The sequence below is a fragment of the Ascaphus truei genome, chromosome 2, assembly GCF_040206685.1.
Source record: "Ascaphus truei isolate aAscTru1 chromosome 2, aAscTru1.hap1, whole genome shotgun sequence".
NCBI classification, from domain to species: Eukaryota; Metazoa; Chordata; class Amphibia; order Anura; family Ascaphidae; genus Ascaphus; species Ascaphus truei.
The window spans coordinates 30,983,937-31,005,904 of NC_134484.1; the positions used below are offsets into that span (position 1 = coordinate 30,983,937).

General features: G+C 43.4%; 1 protein-coding gene across 5 annotated transcripts in view; it reads left to right on the forward strand.

Moving 5' to 3' along the window:
- ST3GAL1 (ST3 beta-galactoside alpha-2,3-sialyltransferase 1) overlaps positions 1-21,968 on the forward strand; it is a 126,578-nt gene that overhangs the window by 91,704 nt on the left and 12,906 nt on the right. For all 5 annotated transcript variants that reach the window (XM_075581833.1, XM_075581829.1, XM_075581831.1 and 2 more), the window contains 2 exons: positions 8,415-8,594; positions 19,849-19,894. In XM_075581833.1, the coding sequence (XP_075437948.1) occupies positions 8,415-8,594; positions 19,849-19,894 (226 nt within the window). The remainder of the gene's footprint in view (positions 1-8,414; positions 8,595-19,848; positions 19,895-21,968) is intronic.

Sequence of the window (21,968 nt, forward strand, 5' to 3'; positions counted from 1 at the left end):
TGTTTTGGTGAATTGTACAAATATGTTTAAAATAAACTTTAATACATCATGTTGTAAATAAATAAACTCAAATTGATACAACCAATTACAAAGAGAGAGTGCTTGATTGAATGGATGATGTGGCTAGCTCACACACTCCTAATAGTGTATGTAAAGTAGCTGCTGTTCCAAATTACACTGGTTAGACAGCAATGGCACTAAAATCCTTACCTATATTGGTTGCAATGTACATAAAAATATATATATATATATATTGCTATAGGCAGTAAATATGTCCTAGAGCTTAAATGCTCAAAGAACCGTATCACTAGCTAAAAATGCCAAAACAAATATGTAAGGCCAATCGTTGATAATCTCTAACATGTAAGTGGAAAACACATGGAGACACATGTATTCTAATACGGTGATCTGAGTGGCTTCATAAGCAACTGGATGCAGTCTGGCAGAACTGGCAAGGGTTACAGGAAACCCCTAAGCAGGCTTGAATGGTGTCAAACAAAGCTTCACTAATATCCCTTATATAGTACAGGGCTAAGTTACACAACCTATAATTGAGAAAGGAAACCTTGAATTGGCATTTTGAGTAAACCCTCAAGGAAATAATAAACCTCTAGTTGTAAAGATAATCTTAGAGGCTGAGTCCAGAGTGGGGTATGAATCAAACTGTCTGTATAGGATGGATACAGGTAAGTGATTCTGATTGCCCCTTGGACAACACTGCTCGATGGCTGTTAACTGCTGTCATATAAATATAATAGGGAGGTATCCGGATACAATGCTGCCAGTAACTGTTGAACTGCAAACCACAGATCTTAGTACAAATAGCGAGGGGAATAAGGGTATGAATGCAGATGTCTATACAGAGTGTAGTCCATGGCAAGTGATTCTAATTCCTCCTCTTGCTAGTAGCTCCTAAAAATTACACAGCTAAGGTTCAACCCCGGAAGAAGCCGCGATCAGGCAAACCAGCTGTTGGGCACACAATTGCATGAGGGTCAAAAGCAGCAGACGTGTCTTTCACACAGCGAGAGTGCAGGCGAATAGACTCTGCTGCATGGCTTAGCTGTGTATGTTATACTCCCACTATTGCTCTACAAACTCTATATGAGCAACAATTTTTAGGAGCTACTAGCAAGAGGAGGAAATAGAATCACTTGCCATGTACTACACTCTTTACAGACATCTGCATTCATACCCTTATTCACCTCGTTATTTGTACTAAGATCTGTGGTTTGCAGTTCAACAGTTACTGGCAACATTGTATCCGGATACCTCCCTATTATATTTATATGACAGCAGTTAACAGCCATCGAGCAGTGTTGTCCAAGGGGCAATCAGAATCACTTACCTGTATCAATCCTATACAGACAGTTTGATTCATACCCCACTCTGGACTCAGCCTCTAAGATTATCTTTACAACTAGAGGTTTATTATTTCCTTGAGGGTTTACTCAAAATGCCAATTCAAGGTTTCCTTTCTCAATTATAGGTTGTATAACTTAGCCCTGTACTATATAAGGGATATTAGTGAAGCTTTGTTTGACACCATTCAAGCCTGCTTAGGGGTTTCCTGTAACCCTTGCCAGTTCTGCCAGACTGCATCCAGTTGCTTATGAAGCCACTCAGATCACCCTATTAGAATACATGTGTCTCCATGTGTTTTCCACTTACATGTTAGAGATTATCAACTATTGGCCATACATATTTGTTTTGGCATCTTTAGCTGGTGATACGGTTCTTTGAGCACTTAGCTCTAGGACATATTTACTGCCTATAGCAATATATTTATATGTACATTGAAACCAATATAGCGAAGGATTTTAGTCTCATTGCTGTCTAACCAGTGTAATTTATAACACCAGCTACTTTACATACACTATTAGGAGTGTGTGAGCTAGCCACATGTAACATAGCCTCCCAGCAGTTACTTCTTTTCCTGGGCCTTTCCTCTGTCAGTCCTGTTAGTGCAGGCAGTGGAAAGGTTAATTCATTTTCTTAGGCCTGTGTGTGTGTATTCCAGCCTTAAATAATGTATCAGTATTCAAGGGCAGGCCTAGTAACTCTGAGGATGTCAATCTAAGGGGTGGATATTGGTTGGAACACCCCCTGATGTGTGTGGGCCTATCTGTATCCGGCTCTTGCTTGCTATGAGTCAGAGTTAGAGATACTCTCCAAAGATATTCAAATTGGGACATCCTCCAAAATTATCAGTTAGTAGTTAGTCATTTGAGAGACAGTCTGAGAGAAGTCAGTGAGATGAAGAACTGTCTCTCCCTCCAGTCAGGCGAGGGCTGGGAGGGGAGGGAATCATGCTGCCTAAATCAGGGCTCTGATTTAGAGGAGGTAGAGAAAGAAGCAGATGATGATAAGCACCATGTGAACTGTCTATTCTCTGTCCTGGAGCTGACTAGTTTGCAAGTGTCTCATTCTGCAGGATATAGACCCACTGTGGTCTTTCTCCCTCCTAATAGAGGTAAATGAGAATTTTAATCCTAATAGAGGTATATTAGTATTTTATCTGGTAGTGTTAGGACTTGCGAACAGGTGTCTGCATTGACGTGGCTCGCAAGCTTACAACGCTTTGGCCAAAGGGTTAAACTAAATGACCCTATTTCAAGAGAATATATAAGTATTTTACTGTGTATTTCTGTCATGTTGGATGTAGCATTGGGCTTCTCTGTCGTCTGTTGTATACATATGCCACGCTCAATAGCACTCCATTTTGACACATATACATATATATATTTTGTGGGGGCTCAGGGGTTCCCAAAAAGAGCTTACTGGGATTCTGTGTTTTGTTAAATAATGAAAAGACATGCTGTGTGTGAATTACTGTCTCCGGATGAAGGAGTGTCAGTGGAGGTCTATCCCCTGAATATTCAAAGGGGATCCTCGCTGGCTGGAGGCGCTGCACCATCAAGAGAGAGATCAAGGTATCTGTCCCTCCTGTTCCTTTTCCTGGCTCTCCCCACACCACCGCAGAGCCCTCAGTACTCCTGTTGCCAGCAGGTCACAGCACCAAAACCACCTGAAAGTAGCCAAGGAGTGTACCCCCAATCTCACTTAGGGGGGAGTACACACATAATCCATTCAATCAAGCAGCATCTCTTTTTAATTATTTTTATCAATTTTAGTGTATTTATTTACAACATTATGTATTAAAGTTTATTTTAAACATATTTGGACGATCCACCAAACACTCTATACATTAAGGTGTTTGTTCCTTAGCATTCAAACCACTATCATCTTGTCATCTCTGGCAAAAGGTTTTGTTGTAGTATGAGAAATACCAATTGCTACTATCAGTACAAGTATTTCATTTGTTACCGGTATGTTTGGGGTTAAATAGGTGTGCACCCTACAAAAGGATATTTCATCATTCCCTTCTCCCCTGTCCCCTTTTTGTTGTGTACTTTTAGTGACATCAAAGTGGTTCTCTTATTAAAGACCACCAGCCAACCAGGGGTTGGGAATAACCAAGTCATGTACTGTACACATAATAATCCTCATTTGCAGATGAATAGAATGTTGGGTGGAGTTCTTAGAATCCTGGGCCCTGGAGAGACTCTTGAGAAGCACTGATCTAAGACATGGTAACATATGTTTCAGAGTGGAAAATATGTGTAACAACTTTTTTAAGATAAGGCTCCAAAGTTGCCTATAGTATATCAGGACGTGGTAATTTTAGCCATTCGTTGCAAAGTGTTACAGGCCCCTCAAGTACTGCAGATGTTTCTTGCTCGGAATGTAATTCCCAACCAGCATTTCCTTTGGATAGATCATATGATCTGGAATTAAATGTTTCATTTGTTAAAGGCAAAATGAAATGTCAAAGAATGAAAGGGGCAATTATGTTGCCTCCGGAATGTAGTTGTCTTCACTGTGCCAGCTTTAATTTACAATGTAATATTTCTAGGATATAATAACACGCAATGGATCATTTCATTTTGATCTTATTGCTTTTAAATTGAAGATAACGCGTAAAAGTGTATATTTGTATACAGGAAAGCAGAATTTCATATCATGTTAATAAAATGGCTTATGAAAAGGCACCTGCTTCAAAGCGCTGCCTCTCATTTTCATTACAAGTACAGGGAATATTCACCCTCAGACCTGTTTATTTAGATTTAGCAAGTAGAATAAAGGGGTATCATTTACTCTTTGAAATCTACTCCAGCATTGTGCAATGGGGCCGGAGGATTACCGCACAGCTGTACAGTGCAAACACATGCATTCAGATTAAGTAACAAAGCTATGTGGAAAGACAACAGGATTTTAGGGTGTCTAGGGAGGGATATTAGCAGCAGACAGAGAGGGTGGTGCGGCCACTTTGAAGATCATTGGTGGGACCTCACCTAGAACACTGTGTTCAATGCTAGAGACCATACAGCATGTCCGGAAAGACGTAAATAAATTAGATAATACTTAGGCTGTGTCCATGGTGAGTGCGACCGCATGGGCAGTGCGAACAAAATGTCATGCCTCTATGAGGCAGGCCATAGAGCGCGCACGCGATGCAGAGCGCCAGCGCATGCAATTTACCAGAAGGCAAATACATTTGTTTCTGTCGCGTGACGGTCGGGTCACGTGAGCACAGTTTGCCCAATGAGGGTGAACCAGCCACGTGACGTCATGGCCACACCTCCCGCACGCCTCTCTTGTGTCTACCTAGAGGACACAAACCGGTCCAGCTACAGGCGCGTGTGACGCAACGCGTATGGTGGTGCGCGCGCTCACCGTGGACGCGGCCGTATGAGGGAAGAGTAAAGGACCTTAATATGTACACTTGAAGGATAGAAGGGAGAGGGGGCGGGGTGGGGGAATAAATGAAAACGTTAAAAAAAGGATATTTCAGAGAAGAAGGGCTAGAAGAAGAGGTCATGCTCTGAAGCTGGAGGGTGGCACGTACCTCCACCTAGAAAGGGCTGTGGATTTGTGGAATAACTTCCCAACAAAGGCTATCGCAGTAAAGGAAATCAAACATAAACAGAAGGCTAACCTAAATACAAAAGAAATCCAAGGGTCAAACTGGGTCTGAGGTTTAAAAGCAGATTAGAAAATTGGAAGACCAAGCGGTTTTTATCTGTCGTTATATGTTTCTATTTCATTTTAATAAGGCAATACAGGCATACCCCGCATTAACGTACACAATGGGACCGGAGCATGTATGTAAAGCGAAAATGTACTTAAAGTGAATCACTACCTTTTCCCACTTATCGATGCATGTACTGTACTGCAATCGTTTATATACGTGCATAACTGATGTAAATAACGCATTTGTAACAGGCTCTATAGTCTCCCTGCTTGCGCACAGTTTTGGTACAGGTAGGGAGCCGGTATTGCTGTTCAGGACGTGATGACAGGCGCATGCGTGAGCTGCCGTTTGCCTATTGGGCGATATGTACTTACTCGCGAGTGTACTTAAAGTGAGTGTACTTAAAGCGGGGTATGCCTGTAATACAAAAAAAAATACAGAACATTTGACCTTTCTTTTTTTGTATGGTGTTAACCTCTCTAATCCTGTGAAATGCAATGACAGTTCGACATTTTCCCAAAGTATACATATAACCACATGTTTACTACTGGGAGCTCTCCTCTCCAGAAAACAAAGTGGCAGGTGAAATCTCAGTGCAAATTATGGGCGCCAGCTACCGCAGCCAATCTGAAAGGGAACAGCTCAAAGCTGCATTCTCCTCATGCATACATACGCTCAGTAGAAATGATGCTACTAGCAGCCAGTGTGATCTCTCAGCACTCTGTGCACAGAGTTCTTCTCTGCATTTTTTTTCTGTACTGAGGATCTCCTGGTAATCAGAGGCCGTGACTCGGCTCTGCGGGACTTCTGACAAGTTTAAGCTTTGGCTGCCAGAACGACTTGTAATTCATTGCGCTGGTCACTGACAGAAAAAAAGGTTTACCCAGGGCTTCTCTACTCCATTCCTCAAGACCCCCCAACACATCAGGTTTTCAGGATATCCCTGCTTCAGCACAGGTGGCTGAATCAGTGGCTAAGTGAAAGACTGAACCATCTGTGCTGAAACAGAGATCTTCTTGAAACCTGTCCTGTTGGGGGGGGGGAGGGGGTTTGAGGACTGGAGTTAAGAAATAGGCTGCAGCAAAATAGTCCTAAACTAAGAGTGCTGCTGCAAGTGGAATTAATGCCATGTATTTTGAAAAAAATACTGTTTATTCTTATTAGTCCTACCTATTTTTTGGTTTTGTATATGGATACTTCCATGCAACATTACAGAGATATCTGAACATAAGTTCTAAGTTTTTGGACCCAGCACATACTTTCTGCCATTTCCACCACCGGGAATAATTACTTTGCCCCAATGTGACAGGTGAAAGCTGCTGATTTCATATTGGTACTAGACACGTGTAGACAACAATGGGAAAATGCAGGATTGCACATATGGCAACAAAAAAAATGTTTGCATAACATTGAATAGCAATACTTCTAATCCCATGTGTATAGTAAAAGTTGTAGGTAGTAATAATAATTTAAAAAAAAAATCTATTTTTATTTATTTACAGTATAAATTGTTTTACTTGGAAGTAATACATTGAGAGTTACCTCTCGTTTTCAAGTATGTCCTGGGCATAGTTACGATGACAAATAACACATGGTTACAAATACAGTTACATAAGTGAACAGTGTGAGCAATGGTAGATTGGAGATAGAGAGAGAACCCAAATATAGCACTCAAGTTCACCCTCTGGTGATGAATGTAATGATTTAAAACATATACTTTATTAATCTGCAACAAATGAATAAAATAAAGGGTGTATCATTTTGGTATATCATTGTACATGTTCCAGATACCTTTATGTACCAGCCACTACAAATCTAACCATATATGTTACTATTTGGTTTATGCAGTTATCTGCCTCCAGTTATTTGTAGTTTCCAATACTTACCTTAGAGCACACCCTGCACGATTCATTCTCTACACAGATCCTTATAAGGACTGTTGCATAGTGTGTCACCTGATTTACCGAGTACACACTACTACTTAAGATCCTGAGCCAATATGGCTTTCAGCATTGTGATCTGAATACCTTTAGGTTGTCCTTTATTTTATTCATTTGTTGCAGATTAATAAAGTATATGTTTTAAATCATTACATTCATCACCAGAGGGTGAACTTGAGTGCTATATTTGGGTTCTCTCTCTATCGCCAATCTACCAGATTAAAATGTGAGACAGCTTTAGTTTTGAAAGAACTTAGACTGGTGGCAGCTGTGCGAGTCTCCGGTAGATTGTTCCAGTTTTAGATTTCATGGTAACAGAAGGAGGAGCGGCCGGATACTTTGTTGAACCGTGGGACCATAAACAGTCTTTTGGAGTCAGCTCTCAGATGATAAGTGCTGCGTGTGGTAGGGGTGAGGAGCTTGTTCAGATAGACGGGTAGCTTGCCCAGAAAGTATTTGAAGGCAAGACTGGACAGATGAACTTTGCGCCTAGACTCAAGCGATGAACCATCTAGTTCTTTGAACATTTCGCAGTGATGTGTGCTGTAGTTGCATTGGTGAACAAAACGGCATAGTGAATTTTACAGGGTATCAAGTTTGCTAAGGTGGGTTTGGGGTGCCGAGCCGTTAACTATGTCCCCTTAATCGATGATTGCCATTAGCATCTGCTGTGTGATACACTTTCTGACCAGCAGACTTAGGGAGGATTTTTTCCTGTAAAGTTCACCTTGTTTGGCATAGGTTTTGGATGTCAGGGTATCAATGTGCAGCCCACATGTTAAATGGGAGTCAAACCATATGCCAAAGTATTTAAAACTAGTAACAGGAGTTAGGGTGGTATTAGCCTTGGTTCTGATCTGGAGCTCAGTCATTGCAAGCTTTAAAAATTTAGCCTGGTCCCAAATACCATTGTTACAGTCTTGTCAGTGTTTAAAAACAGTTTGTTTTGGGAAATCCAATTTTCAAGTCTCAAACTCAGATTGAAGTATGTGTTCAAGGTACGGGGAGGCTATGTTTGTGTGCATATAGGATTGTGTCATCTGCATTCATGTGTATTGAAGCTCCCTTACAAGCTGTAGAAGATCATTGATGAACACTGAAAAGAATAGGGGCCCCAGAACAGAGCCTTGCGGGACACCACAGGTGATATCTAAGGGGTTGAAGTTATGGGGCGTCCCTATTCCAGAGCACTGGAGTTTGTTAAGCAAGATAACATGATTAACAGTATAAATATGTTTAATCAAAGTTATTTGCTTACCTTTGTCTTTCTTAAATACATTATTTGGAGGGATTATATATTTTGAAGTCTCTGCATGTTAATAAAAATGCTACAGATGAGAAAAATGTATACTTTACCAGAGTAAGTGGTAGTGTTAAATAGTGAAGTCAAGCAAGAGCTGAGGAAGTGTTAACTGATTTGTAAACTGTCTGCCTCTCAGAATGAACCAGGCTCCAACAGCCAACTATGAATCAGATGTTGGAAGAAGAACCACTCACCACTTTGTGTACCCGGAGAGTGTAAGGGACCTGCAGGAAAATGTCAGCATGATTCTCCTTCCTTTCAAGACTCTTGACTTGCAGTGGATTGTCAGTGCGCTCACTGATGGAACAATCAATTAGTAAGTTGCATAGCATTGTCTAATGACTACACAAAGAATATAGATTACAATGGTATTATCGCAGGAGATTAATATCTGCATGTATTTCTTCCGCTTGCAGAAGGAGGCAGCTCACATAATTCAACTAGACATTAATCTTGTTAGCGTATTGTCTATTATGTAGAAGTAAATTCAGCATCTGATGATGTTTTACTCATCCACGGCATGGGCTAAAGAAAAAAAATGTCCTTTTTTTTTAACATCAATTACATTGTACAACGAAGTAGGATTGTTGTAAGTCTCCATTGCTTCCATGCAGCTATTAGGCAATCAAAAGTTGTTACATTTTTATATGGCAATAATCAGAAATCTGCATTGATACTTTCCAATGGGCTGCTCCCTCTTTAAATAAATTACAATGAATTCCTTCTATTAAGTAATAGATATTATCGCATGACATTTTTCATTGTTTTCATTTCCATCTCTATGTAACCTTTATATCTATATACTGTATAAGGCAACATTAATGACCAGCCTCGTTCTCTCTTAATGATATTCAATATCGGGGAATTCTGATTCTGCTGCTTATCCTGGAACAGGAGTAGTCTAGCGGTAAAATTATTTTTTGTTTTTTTTAAGTGGGTGAACAACTTGTGAACTTTGTCGAACCACGTTTCTCCCCCTCTGCCTAAACACTTGAGATGGGCGAATCCGCCGAAATCCGTTTCCTGGATTTTCGCTGTTACCCCCAAAATCCGTTTCGCGGTTTCAAATCCGCACACGGATTTGGTCGGTTTTAGTCGGCTCGGATTAATCAAAAACTGCCATTGGAAACAACCGTGGACGGATCTGTGGCATCCAATCCACGGATTCGGCAAGAATCCGCAAAGGGATTGCTAAATATGCAGATTGGAGTCTACAAATCCATCCACGGGTTGCGGTAATAATACAAAATCGCAAAATGCAAATCGCCCTTGTTGAGATTGAGCCGGTGACCAAAGGAACCCGCTGATCCACTGCGGATCCAAAGCCACCCAAAAAAAATTCCGGCATCTCTACTAAACACCATAAAAATGATGGCAATTCTATGAAGCAAAGAATTGTACTTAGAATATATCGCTAGCGCTGTATAAATCTATATATTTGAAGCATCATTTCAAATGTACTGTATTTCTGTTTAGCAAATGGCAATCTCTATTTATTTCTGAAATAAAAATGCTACCAACCCCCAAAATAAGAATAATTTGAATGTCTGAAACATGGTGACCCTGGTCACAAGAGTTGAAAACCGATTGTCCATAGTCCTTTCCACAAACATGCATTAGGATGATAAACACCCTCTAACAGACTGGTGTCCCACTGGGTGCTTCCTAATATATAATGTGTGTTGGGTAAGAAAATGCGTTTTTTGAATTGAGAAAGTATGTAAGGACACTTGGGACATGTAGAATTTAGAATAAGGCCTCCGCACCATTGTTTGGAAGGAGGGAGTGCCTGCTATTTGGGAATGTAGAGTTGGAACTCTGTGCTATGCCCTGAGATTACTAATTCATTTATATTCATTCAAGCTTTTTTTTGCATGATTCTAGCATCCGGCTGTAGACATGTCTCATTATGCCTTTGTGCCCTAGGCACCCAGGCAGTTATACATCAAATGAAAGGTGCTACAGTCACGGCCGCAATACTGAAAGTAAAATATTAACATTGAGCCGCTTATGTCCTGCGGATAAATTAGCATTTTGATAAGGAGTATAAACCCCAGAAAAACATGACAAAAGTTGTGAATAATCCCATATTACCAGGTGTTAATCTACCACAATACTTAGTGTGCAACTTTCTCAACAGTGACCTAGTTCTGCTGCATGTGATCCGATAGCGCGTACGTAATATTATTTTCAATGTCCCCTGTTATGATCCACAAAGTTATGGTGTTTCATGAATACAGTGGAAAATAATGGTAACTTGTACATTTAATCAGCCAAGTTACTAGGGAATCAAGAGGCTGAGCCCATTTAAATTCTTGTGTTTTTTTGCCAAGAGGCGCGCGATAAATACACTGCAGATGTTTTGTGACGCCCTTATTAGTAACAAATTACAGATCACTATGTAAACTATAGCACGAGTGACATGTTTTGTTTTTTTCCACCACAGTATTATTTTTACCATTGAACCTTTTAGGAGGAATTATAAGGGATAAAGGTAGGGTGACCAGATTTTGAAAATGAAAAACCGGGACACAAAAAAATTATTAATACAACAAAAAACATTACTAAAAAAGATTATAATGATATTTATCTAATAGTGTCACCATTGATGCTGTATTATTCATTCTATCTCTTCCCATTCTCTCTCTACCTTCTCCATCACTGCCGCCAACAGAAATCATGCGCCCCCCCCCCCCCAAAGGGAGGGAGGGAGAGAGGTGACAGGGAGGGAGCGAAAGAGGTGACAGGGAGGGAGGGAGATAGGTGACAGGGAAGGAGGGAGGGAGAGAGGTGACAGGGAGGGAGAGGTGACAGGGAGGGAGGGAGGGAGGGAGGGAGAGGTGACAGGGAGGGAGGGAGGGAGGGAGAGGTGACAGGGAGGGAGGGAGGGAGGGAGAGGGAGAGGTGACAGGGAGGGAGAGAGGTGACAGGGAGGGAGGGAGGGAGAGAGGTGACAGGGAGGGAGGGAGGGAAATAGAGAGGTGACAGGGAAGGAGAGAGAGAGAGAGAGAGAGAGAGAGAGAGAGAGAGAGAGAGAGAGAGAGAGAGAGAGAGAGAGAGAGAGAGAGAGAGAGAGAGAGAGAGGTGACAGGGAGGGAGGGAGGGAGAGAGGTGACAGGGAGGGAGGGAGAGAGAGAAGTGACAGGGAGGGAGGGAGAGAGAGAGGTGACAGGGAGGGAGGGAGAGAGGTGACAGGGAGGGAGAGAGGTGACAGGGAGGGAGGGAGGGAGGTGACAGGGAGGGAGGGAGAGAGGTGACAGGGAGGGAGGGAGGGAGAGAGAGAGGTGACAGGGAGGGAGGGAGAGAGGTGACAGGGAGGGAGGGAGGTGACAGGGAGGGAGAGAGGTGACAGAGAGAGAGGGAAAGAGGTGACAGGGAGGGAGGGAGAGAGGTGACAGGGAGGGAGGGAGAGAGGTGACAGGGAGGGAGGGAGAGAGGTGACAGGGAGGGAGGTGACAGGGAGGGAGGGAGGGAGGGAGAGAGAGAGAGAGGTGACAGGGAGGGAGGTGACAGGGAGAGAGAGAGGGAGAGGTGACAGGGAGGGAGGGAGAGAGGCGACAGGGAGAGAGGTGACAGGTATAGAGGGAGAGGTGGCAGGGAGGGAGAGGGGTGAAAGGGAGAAGGGTGACAGGGTGGGAGAGAGGTGACAGGGTGGGAGGGAGGTGACAGGGAGGGAGGGAGGTGACAGGGAGGGAGGGAGGTGACAGGGAGGGAGGGAGGTGACAGGGAGGGAGGGAGGTGACAGGGAGGGAGGGAGGTGACAGGGAGGGAGGGAGGGAGGGAGGTGACAGGGAGGGAGGGAGGTGACAGGGAGGGAGGGAGAGAGGTGACAGGGAGGGAGGGAGAGAGAGACACACACACACAGAGAGACACACACAGAGACACACACCCAGACAGAGACACACACACAGAGAGACACACACCCAGACAGAGACACACACCCAGACAGAGACACACACCCAGAAAATTATATAAATAATTTATTGACATTAATTAAAATTAAATAAAAAATGAAGACATTAATTGGACATTCCTCATTGTCATTCCTGACCTTGGGGCTTGTATATATAATATAAAAATGTGCTAAATAAATAGCAGGGGAAAGCAGAAACATGGTTGTGCATTAGTATAAATATATATGTTGCTACTTACACATACAGTACTTTTTGTACAGACTGTGTCACACGTGCAGCAGCAGCAGCTCTGCCTCTGAGCAGCTCCAGACTGTCTGACACGTCTTCTCCTGTGCTCCTCGTGGCAGTCACTGTCACAGGTCAGTGACATCACTGCCATCCCATGGATCACTGCGGCCCCTCCCACCCGGCATCTGTCCAATCCCCTCCGGTCTTGCTGAGCTGCTCCCATCCTCCTCAAATGGCCACCAATCTCCTGCACCGTTACTCCCTGGTAGTGTGGTGTGGTGTGCTCTGCTCATACTCTGCCCCCGCCCCTCGGCATTCTCACCCAATCCCGTGCAGCCTAGCATTCTGCTATGAAGGAGTATGCCGGGGCAGGGCTTTGTAGAATGCCGGCCGGCACGCAGGGGTTTGGTTGAAGGATGTCTAAAGCCCCACCCCCCGGCAGCATTCTATTCTACAAGTGAAAAAACTCACCAGCTGAGTCCCGCATCCTCCTTGCGCAGCTCCGCCGCCGCAGACTAGCGCACCGCTGCCCGCTCCACATCACATCTATGTACCGGGACAAAGGCCACAACCCGGGACATTTCCGGGACAGGCAGGCAACCGGGACAGTAATGAAAAAAACGGGATTGTCCCGGCAAAATTGGTACAAGTGGTCACCCTAGATAAAGGCTCATATTTAGTAAGCAACTAGGGTTGCCAGGTGGCTTCTCCGAAAATACTGGACTCGATGGTGAATGGTGCGTCAGGTCACTATGTCCAGGGAGGAAAATACCAGACACATGTCCAGTATTACAGTAGCTCTCATTTTTTACTGGACAGAGCATCCAAATACAGGACAGTCCAGTTCAATACCGGACACCTGGCAACCCTATAAGCAATCGATCTGGAAGACCCTCACAGCCCACTGACTTTGCTCATTGCTCTCTGTATCCTGCACCCTGTCACACGAGCATCAGGTTAGGAGGGCCACACAAGCATTTACAAGTAACAACAAAGGGTCATTTTTTTTTTCTTGGTCAAATGTTTTAAATGGTGTCATTGAGATTTCTTTATGTAGTTTCATCCATGCATCAGTTGTTCTGGAGTATTAGATGCTGACAAATGTAGCGTTTGCCTTATTTCTTCACTGGAAATAACAGATGTTCTCATCAGGAGCAGCTTATTTGTAAAAACATTGTCTTTGAAGCTGGCGAATCCAGTTTGCTCCCCTGACATGGACTCGTATTGCCTGCATAATTCTATGTACAGCATTGCGTACATTGTCAGTGATTTATATAGGGGAACATATGGTGGAATCAATGTTGGTTAAATTCAGGTCGCGTCATTTTGTACTGTATGTAATATGGTCTATGTCTTAGACCCTGATCTTTCATTTTAAACCATTTAGCAATTTATATTCTTTACTAGAAGTGCTGATAACCTTGCTGCCTAAAACCCGCACCTTTCCTTACCAGAGAAAAACAAGCCTTGATAGACCTGATTGCTGGAAGAATTTGTTTTAGAAGGGGTTTTGTCTCTCCCTAGTGGTTATGGGGCAGAGCTACAACACGTTGATTGTATTCTTCTAACTTCTAAGGCAGTGGGTTTCAACATTTTATGGGTAAGGAACCCAATAATTGTATTTTTGAACCCCAACCCACTCTAATAGTGTTGTCGAGAAGTCAGGGAGCGCTGTACACCGGTGAAAGCATAAAAGAACAAAACACATGTAGCCCTGTTTCCCCTTGAACACAGGAAGCTACCAGTGCTGCCCTTGTACCTGTTGGCTCACAGGAGCCTGAGCCTCTGCCACGGAGATCCTGGGGTATATACTTACTATGGTGCCGCGCCTCCACCTGTGAGGGATCCCAGCAGAGCGGAAGCAGCCCCTCACAGGACACAAATAATTGAACACACACACAGTAAAAATAGAAGAACCTTTACTGGAGATATTCTTATCACTCTGAATTATTTGTATATACTTAACTTACCCTAGCGCACTAAGAGTACAACTATCCAACACACCTCGCAGGGCGCAACCCTTCAATGTACCATAGGAGTCCCTCAGTCACTTTACCCTTTAGTGTCCGCAAGGAACCCACCCTATAGGCGTGATCAGCGCCTGTGTTGTACCGGTATGTTGGTGCACTTTACAGACAGTACCTGCCGGGCACTCCAGACCCCGGTCCACAACTCATCAAAAAGGATCCGCCGATCCACGATCTCCTCTGCGACATCCTTCATGGGTGATCCCATCTGGGTTATCTCTCTCTCTGTTTCTCTCTCTGTCTCTCTCTGTCTCTCTCTGTCTCTGTCCCTGGAGCAGCCACAAACTCAGTGAGTGACTCAAGGCCTATCTGGGGCCTAGGGGGGTATGCTGGCCTAGTGTAGATGCTACCTGCCTCTCTACACGGACCCTCTGTCCCTATCCATGCCTGGCACACACTCTCTAACGTGGTCCCTAGTCAGTGACTGTATCCTGTCTTGCCAGAAATCCTTGCTCCCTATTCGCTCCCTGACGTCAGGTGGTCGCCCATAAGGTTCACGGGACTTGTAGTTCCTGCCAATAACCTTTCCTGATTGGCCCTGCTTTGCGCGCTATGCTCTGCACATGCGCAAGGTCTCTAAGGGCTCAGTCGCACACCGCAATCACTGCGCATGCGCAATATCAAAGATGGCGATGCCTTCAGACCTACAACGCCGGGAGGCCCCCGGCGATGCGCTCGCCATCCCAACTACCAGCGGAGGCTCTCCTGCCTCCCCTCCGCCGGCACCCACGCTCCCGTAGCTAGCGCCTACAGAGCAGGCGTCCCCCCCCTTTTCCTGCAGCAGGTAGGGACCCAGGGGGCCTAGCTAAACACACAAAAAATAGTGCAACTCTGTCTGAGCAATACTAATATAAAAATGCACCTCTAAGTGTGTGTAATACCACAGGTAATGGGACACAATGAGTCCTACACAATATAAATATTGCAAGTAACCAGACCTCTAGACAGACCTAAAGGTACTCACAGAAAACTAGTGCTATTATGCCGTCATGCAGTAATCACAAGAAGCAAGTGTAGCAGAGTAGTGTCCGTGGTGGGGTGTTGGGAACCAGAGGGTGGTTTGCTGCTGTAGAGGATTCGCTGCACCAGCGCCTCCTCCGCTGTGGGACACCACAGGGCTTCCGGGTTCTCCTTCTCTCACAGTATGGAAACCTCACGTGACGGCTCCAAATCTCGGACACGACAGTTCCCAGCTACGCAAGGATCAGGGCTCGACGCGTGAACACTTCCGCGTTTCGCTGGCGGCTTCGCCAGGAGTCCTGTACACAATGCCCATGCACGGGGCTTTCTTGTAAGTTTCCACTGCTTATCATAGGTGCGATTTCTGCATGACAATTCCATCAGTGCCATTTCCTGCAAATCAAGCGGACGTGGTCTAGTTATGTGTTTGTGTGTTCTCTGCATGATTTTACATCAATGCCATTTCCTGCACATTGGGTTGAAGAGATCAAGTGTATTTGTATGTATGATTATGTGAGCACCTGCTACACTTGCTTCTTGTGATCACTGTATGACGGCATATTAGCATTAGTTTTCTGCAGTTTTGTGTGTGTGTATTGATCTGAGTACCTTTAGGTCTGGTTATTTGCAATATTTATATTGTGTGGGACTCATTGTGTCCCATTACCTGTGGTATTACACACACTTAGAGGTGCATTTTTTATTAGTATTGCTCAGACAGAGTTGCACTATTTTTTTGTGTATTTTGTTCTTTTATGCTTTCACCGGTGTACTGCGCCCCCTGACTTCTCGACACCAGTACAAATAGAGGATCTACAAGGAAGGTCCAGTGAAGGTAGAGCTGCAATTTATCACTTTGTATATTTTTCTATATTTTTTATTATATTTAATTTGCTTTGTTCTTGGTTGTTTTATATTTACATTATTATTACATTATTGAACGTACAGGACACTAGCAGGAGCGCCTGGTGGATGTCTGCTTATATACCTCTCTAATAGCGCGTCTAAAATCAGATGCATTGTAAGGAACCCCAACCCGTTCTAATAGCGCAAATGAGATCAGATGCATTGTAAGGAACCCCAACCCTCTCTAATAACGCGCCTGAGATCAGATGCATTGTAAGGAACTCCAAACCTCTCTAATAGTGCGCCTGAGATCAGATGCATTGTAAGGAACCCCAAACCTCTCTAATAGTGCGCCTGAGATCAGATGCATTGTAAGGAACCCCAACCCTCTCTAATATCGTGTCTGAGATCAGATGCATTGTAAGGAACCCCAACCCTCTCTAATATCGCGTCTGAGATCAGATGCATTGTAAGGAACCCCAAACCTCTCTAATAGCGCGTCTGAGATCAGATGCATTGTAAGGAACCCCAATCCTCTCTAATAGCGCATCTGAGATCAGATTCATTTTAAAATCTTCTGTATTTGGTCCAATTTTCAAATGACCAGAAAATTGCATGGAACTGTTTAGGGATGCCCGGGGAAGCCAAGGGTTCATAGGAACCCCGGTTGAAAAAGTCTGTTCTAAGGCCTAGATACATTCATCTTTGGTAAATCATGTGACCTTAGCTAGGGCTGAAGACCCGCTGCGAACGGGTGCGCGCGGTCCACCAGCCCCTTACCTCCTGCCTGTTGGTGCCCACTGCTTCCTTCCGATGAGGCTCACTACACGCTGTGAAGCATCAGCCGCCAAGGGATGCAACAGAATTGCGATCCCGAGCGGTGACGCGTCACATGGTGCGCTGGTGAACCTATTAGCGCCGGGGGCTGGAGAGAATTTCTCCCACCTCCAAAAGGTAGTGGGGGGGTGGGGTGTGTGTGGTGTGTATGTATGTGTGTGTGTGTGTGTGTGTTTTGTGTGTGGGGGGGGCGAACCGAGGGGGGGGGCGGACCGACAGGGGGGGGGGGGGCGGACGGACGGACCCTCCGCTCAAACCACGCCCTCCCCGCTCCAGCTCCCGCTCCTTCTCCCGCTCCCTACAGACCGCAGGTAGCGGTCAATTGCCTCACAGCGCGCCACCTGCATGCAGTGCGGGCGCGCGGACTGAGGAAGCGGGCCTTGGCCTAAAGCATGTTATGTTTCCCGAGTTAATGCCGTAGCCATAAGGCTAAATATCTGCAACAACAATGTTCATTCCACATCTCATTAGAATTGGGTTAACGTCCCTTTATTGTAGGATAACGTGGTGTTATCTTCCAATAACGACATTATGCAAGTCTTGGCATTACTCCTATCTAGACTCTGAAATGGGGCATTTGCTGGAGGTGAGAGAGATGAGAAGAGAGGGGTATAATAATGTTATTTACATTTTGCCTAACTTTGGCATTACATCCAACCAGACACGGCAGGAGCCCTATTTCAGGGTCTGTATGAGTAACCCCCAGTTTAGCTATGACTCAAATAACATAACGCACAGCTCCTACGTTAAGTTTAATGGCTAGGCGATGGAATGATAATGCCTTGTGTGCATATAATTAGCATTTCATTATCCCTAACATCTGTTACAGGAGAAAACATAGCTTACTACTGTATTACTTTATTGTCCTTAGTGGATACAGCATTAGCTTTGTTAAATGCAGAAGTCAACACTAATCATTCATTTTTTAATTTGCATTGTTTTTTGTTACAGTCCACGCTGATGGCCAATTTTTATTTTACATTTTATTTCTTTCTTTATGATTTTTAGAGATCTACTCTTGATTTTATTTTTGAATGTATTTTTTTTTAAATCAGATGCTCCGTTTAGGAGATATAAGTGCTTGAAATCTTAAGGGCCTTTTTCATGCTCCAAAATGGGCTTCGGGGAGAGTTTTCAGATAACAACACAAGTGCCCATGTCCGGCTATATTGAATTATCCTGTGACTTTCCTGGATGTTATAGTGAAGCTCTAACCAGTCAAGTGCAGTGTAAAGGTTATCAGTGTGATCTCAGATGAAGAAAATCATACCCCTTTAAAAAAATATATATTTTTTTTTACTTTTTTAACTCTTTTTTTATAATTGGGGGGTGGGGGGAGGGCCCTTTATGTTTTTAAAACAAGATCAGCACATGGACATGGGTGAGATCTTAACATTATCTAATTTAAATTTCTATATGCTTCTAGAGGGGATGGCTGCTTTAACGCCACATTAAGTAGCCACACAGAGCTTGGTACATGCAGGGCTATGTTTCGTGGAATAAGAAAGGCCCTGCAGTTGCCATGCAGAGCATAAAGTTTATACAAGGTGCTCAAGGAACAGGAAAATAAAGGATTACACCACGGGTCACAGACTGGTTCTTATCAAAAGTCATGTTTATTTCATTTATTCAACTTCGAGAACCCTATAGTGTACTGCAATACACAAGGTGTACTGCACCCATAGTGCATACTGCAATGACCCCTTTCTAATAAAGGGGTTTTAAAAAAATATTTACCAAAAAAGTTTTTTTTAGAATTTTCTTCTTGTGACTGTATTAATGTGTTATTTCAATTGCATCCAATAGAGATAATTATAGTCTCTACCATATGCTGTTGACAGGGTTGCTATGGGTTGAGGTATGAAATCTCAGGGTTACTGCAGGGCCGGCTGGGATGTTTGGTGCAGGGACATGTGTGGGGCCTCATCTCTTCCCATCTCCGGCGGCGCCATCATCCGGTGGCATCACCCCGTCAAGCTAGCTCTGCGACGTCAAATGGCATCGTGTTACCATGACAACGGGATGTTACGTGACGTTGCAGCGCCGGGAGGTGCCTGTTGTCATGGCGACATCACATCCCGTTGTCATGGCAAACCCACGCCATTTTGATGTCGCGGAGCCATCTTGACAGGACAATGCAGGGGAGATGCCGCCGGATAATGCTGCCGCAGGAGAAAGTAAGTGTGTTAAATATATAAATAAAAACCTTGAAAAATAAAAAAAAAATTAGTCTCTGGTTATCCTTTAACGGAAGGTGGAAACCCTGGTTGTAGATGATTAAACACACTTTTTTTGTTAGTGTGCGGTTCTGTACTATACTGTAGTGCCAACGAGTATTCTAAAACAAATCTGGAGCAATCACCAACAAGACCCAGGTACATGCTGGGTACATGCTGGGTACATGCTGGGTACATGCTGGGTACATGCGGGGTGCATGCTGGGTACATGCTGCAACATTTCAGTGACATTTCTGCAGACAGACTAATGGCCCATCAGATTAACAGTGGGGGTCCCTGGCAGTCCCATTCAAACTGAATGGGACTGCCAGGGACCCCTGCTGTGTTAATCCAATGGGCCATTAGTCTCTGCAGAAATGTCACCGAAATGTTTGCAGCATGTACCCAGCATGTACCTGGGTCTTGTTGGTGATAGCCCCAGATTTTTCAAGGCAAGTTTAAGGCAAGTTTTAAAATACTCGTCGGCGCACCTGTACCTTAATGTTACTGTTATTTGACTTTTTTATTTATATTTTTTCCAGCACATATGTTCCAGTGCCACGCAAAGTCAAAGTAAACAAAGACAAGGTAAAAGATACATGCTCTACTTATACCTCTACGTTTGGGAGAATGTTTAGCAGAGATGAATCTTTTTACAGGAAAGCAAATACATGGTTTTCCAAGGAAACGAGGCTTCATAACATATGTAATAAGGGCCTTTGTCTCAATTTTTCTGTCTTTTACTGTATACTTTTTCCATTTCCCTTTTCCCCCTCCCCCGCTTTTTAATTTTCTCTTGAGGCTGGTAATGAAATATGGCAAAGTATTTCTTTGTTAAATGAAACATGCTTTCAGGAGAGGTATAAAAAAAAATAATCAATAAAGGAATATTAAGGTTTATTGGACGGACACAAGAGAAATCTAAAATAGGAAGGAAAAGACAGATTAGTAAGTGTGTAATATTTCACAGAAGGCATAGCAGTGGGCAGGCTACAATAGCTTATCTTGATGGTCCTTGTATACAATCGGTTCCTATGCTACAGAATTGACGTCACTGAAAATAGACATGAATAGGTTGCAGTAAATAAATGTAATCATTCCCTGATAATATATACAGAGTGTCACACATCTCATTCAGCTATTCTGAAGCACTGTGAAATAAGGTAACCTGCATAAGATAAGATGCAGCGTTTTCAATCAGTTCTCAACTTCCAAGAACAGTGCCATTACAACTTGGTTTCTGTACATTATCTTCCAGTTAGCCAGGCTCAGATTTTAGGGTTTGAGACCGTGGAACCACAGGTGGTAGCTTCTTCAATAATGCAGAGGCATGTACGACTTAAGGAAGCAATTTATTGCTTGTGAAAATCACAGTAAGGCAATAATATAGATCGTGTATACGGAGCATCCCACATCTCATTCAGCTGTGAAAGAAGACATAGAAGTGAGAATTGACTTGCCTATAGATATTCCATTTATCATGTTTGTGCTAATACCAAGGTAAATAGGAACCTTCTGCGGCCATAAAATGTACCATAGGACCGTTTTACTGCCTGGAAAACAATCACGCTCTTTAATAAAATGTGGGCATCTGTCTGATTAAGGCAGTAAATGCTGGGGTTTATAATTGATTGGAGGTAACATTTATGCCGGAGCAAAGCTAAACTTCCTTGTTCCCATTGGGGCCAGCAACTCATTGTAGAGACAGTAGACTGGTTGGAAAAGCAACAATCTTCCCTCATATGTTCATGATTACCTGAACTGGAGAGGGTGCCCAAATTAGGAATCTTGTAGTGTTGCTACTGGAAGCGTCCTATTTCAGGAAGTATTCACCTGGAAAGTCCCACGGAACTCAATAGATTCTAGTTGTTACAAACAATGGAAGAGGGGAGCTCCATGCACTGCAGAGGAATTAAGCTTACTTCACCTGCTCAGTGGCAATCGTGCTACTGGCAGCATCTTTTTATTTCCCAGAGTTCACTAGTAGATATATCCTGGTAGTATGACAGCATTAACCCTGTTCAGGGTATATCCCGGTTAGGCAAGATAAAAAATACCCTCTGAATAGGTGCTTTTGTTGCTGTTATTTCTAATACAGAGGATTAACTTAAAACAAACATATTCATATCACAGATGTACTGTATATAGGTATAGCTGAATGTATTATATACATCAGACTTCAAGGTTTAGATTTAGTATACACACTCGAACTTGTGCTACACTTTTTAAAGCAGTTTACTGCCTGACCTTCCAGCAAGGGGTGATTGTATGTTCCTGTAATATTTATTATACATAATTAAAGAAGTAATTCTACATAATTATCTGGAGGTGCTAGATACTTAATTTGTATATAAATCAGTAGTAGTGCCAAGTAATGAATTCATAAATAATTCAAGGCGGCTAAAACAAATTCTCATTTGTATTTAATTTGCAAGGTCAAAAATGCATATGATTACAGTTACATTTTCTTGCAGGTTATAATATTTTTGTAGCGTCAACATAATAATGTTGTATTTATTCTAACAAAAAATGCAGCTCTATATGTGGTAGGCAGGCCTGCACAACTCCAGTCCTCGAGGGCCGCGAACAGGCCAGGTTTTCAGGTTATCCCTACTTTAGCACAGCTGGCTCAATTGTGCTGAAGTAGAGAGAACCTGAACAC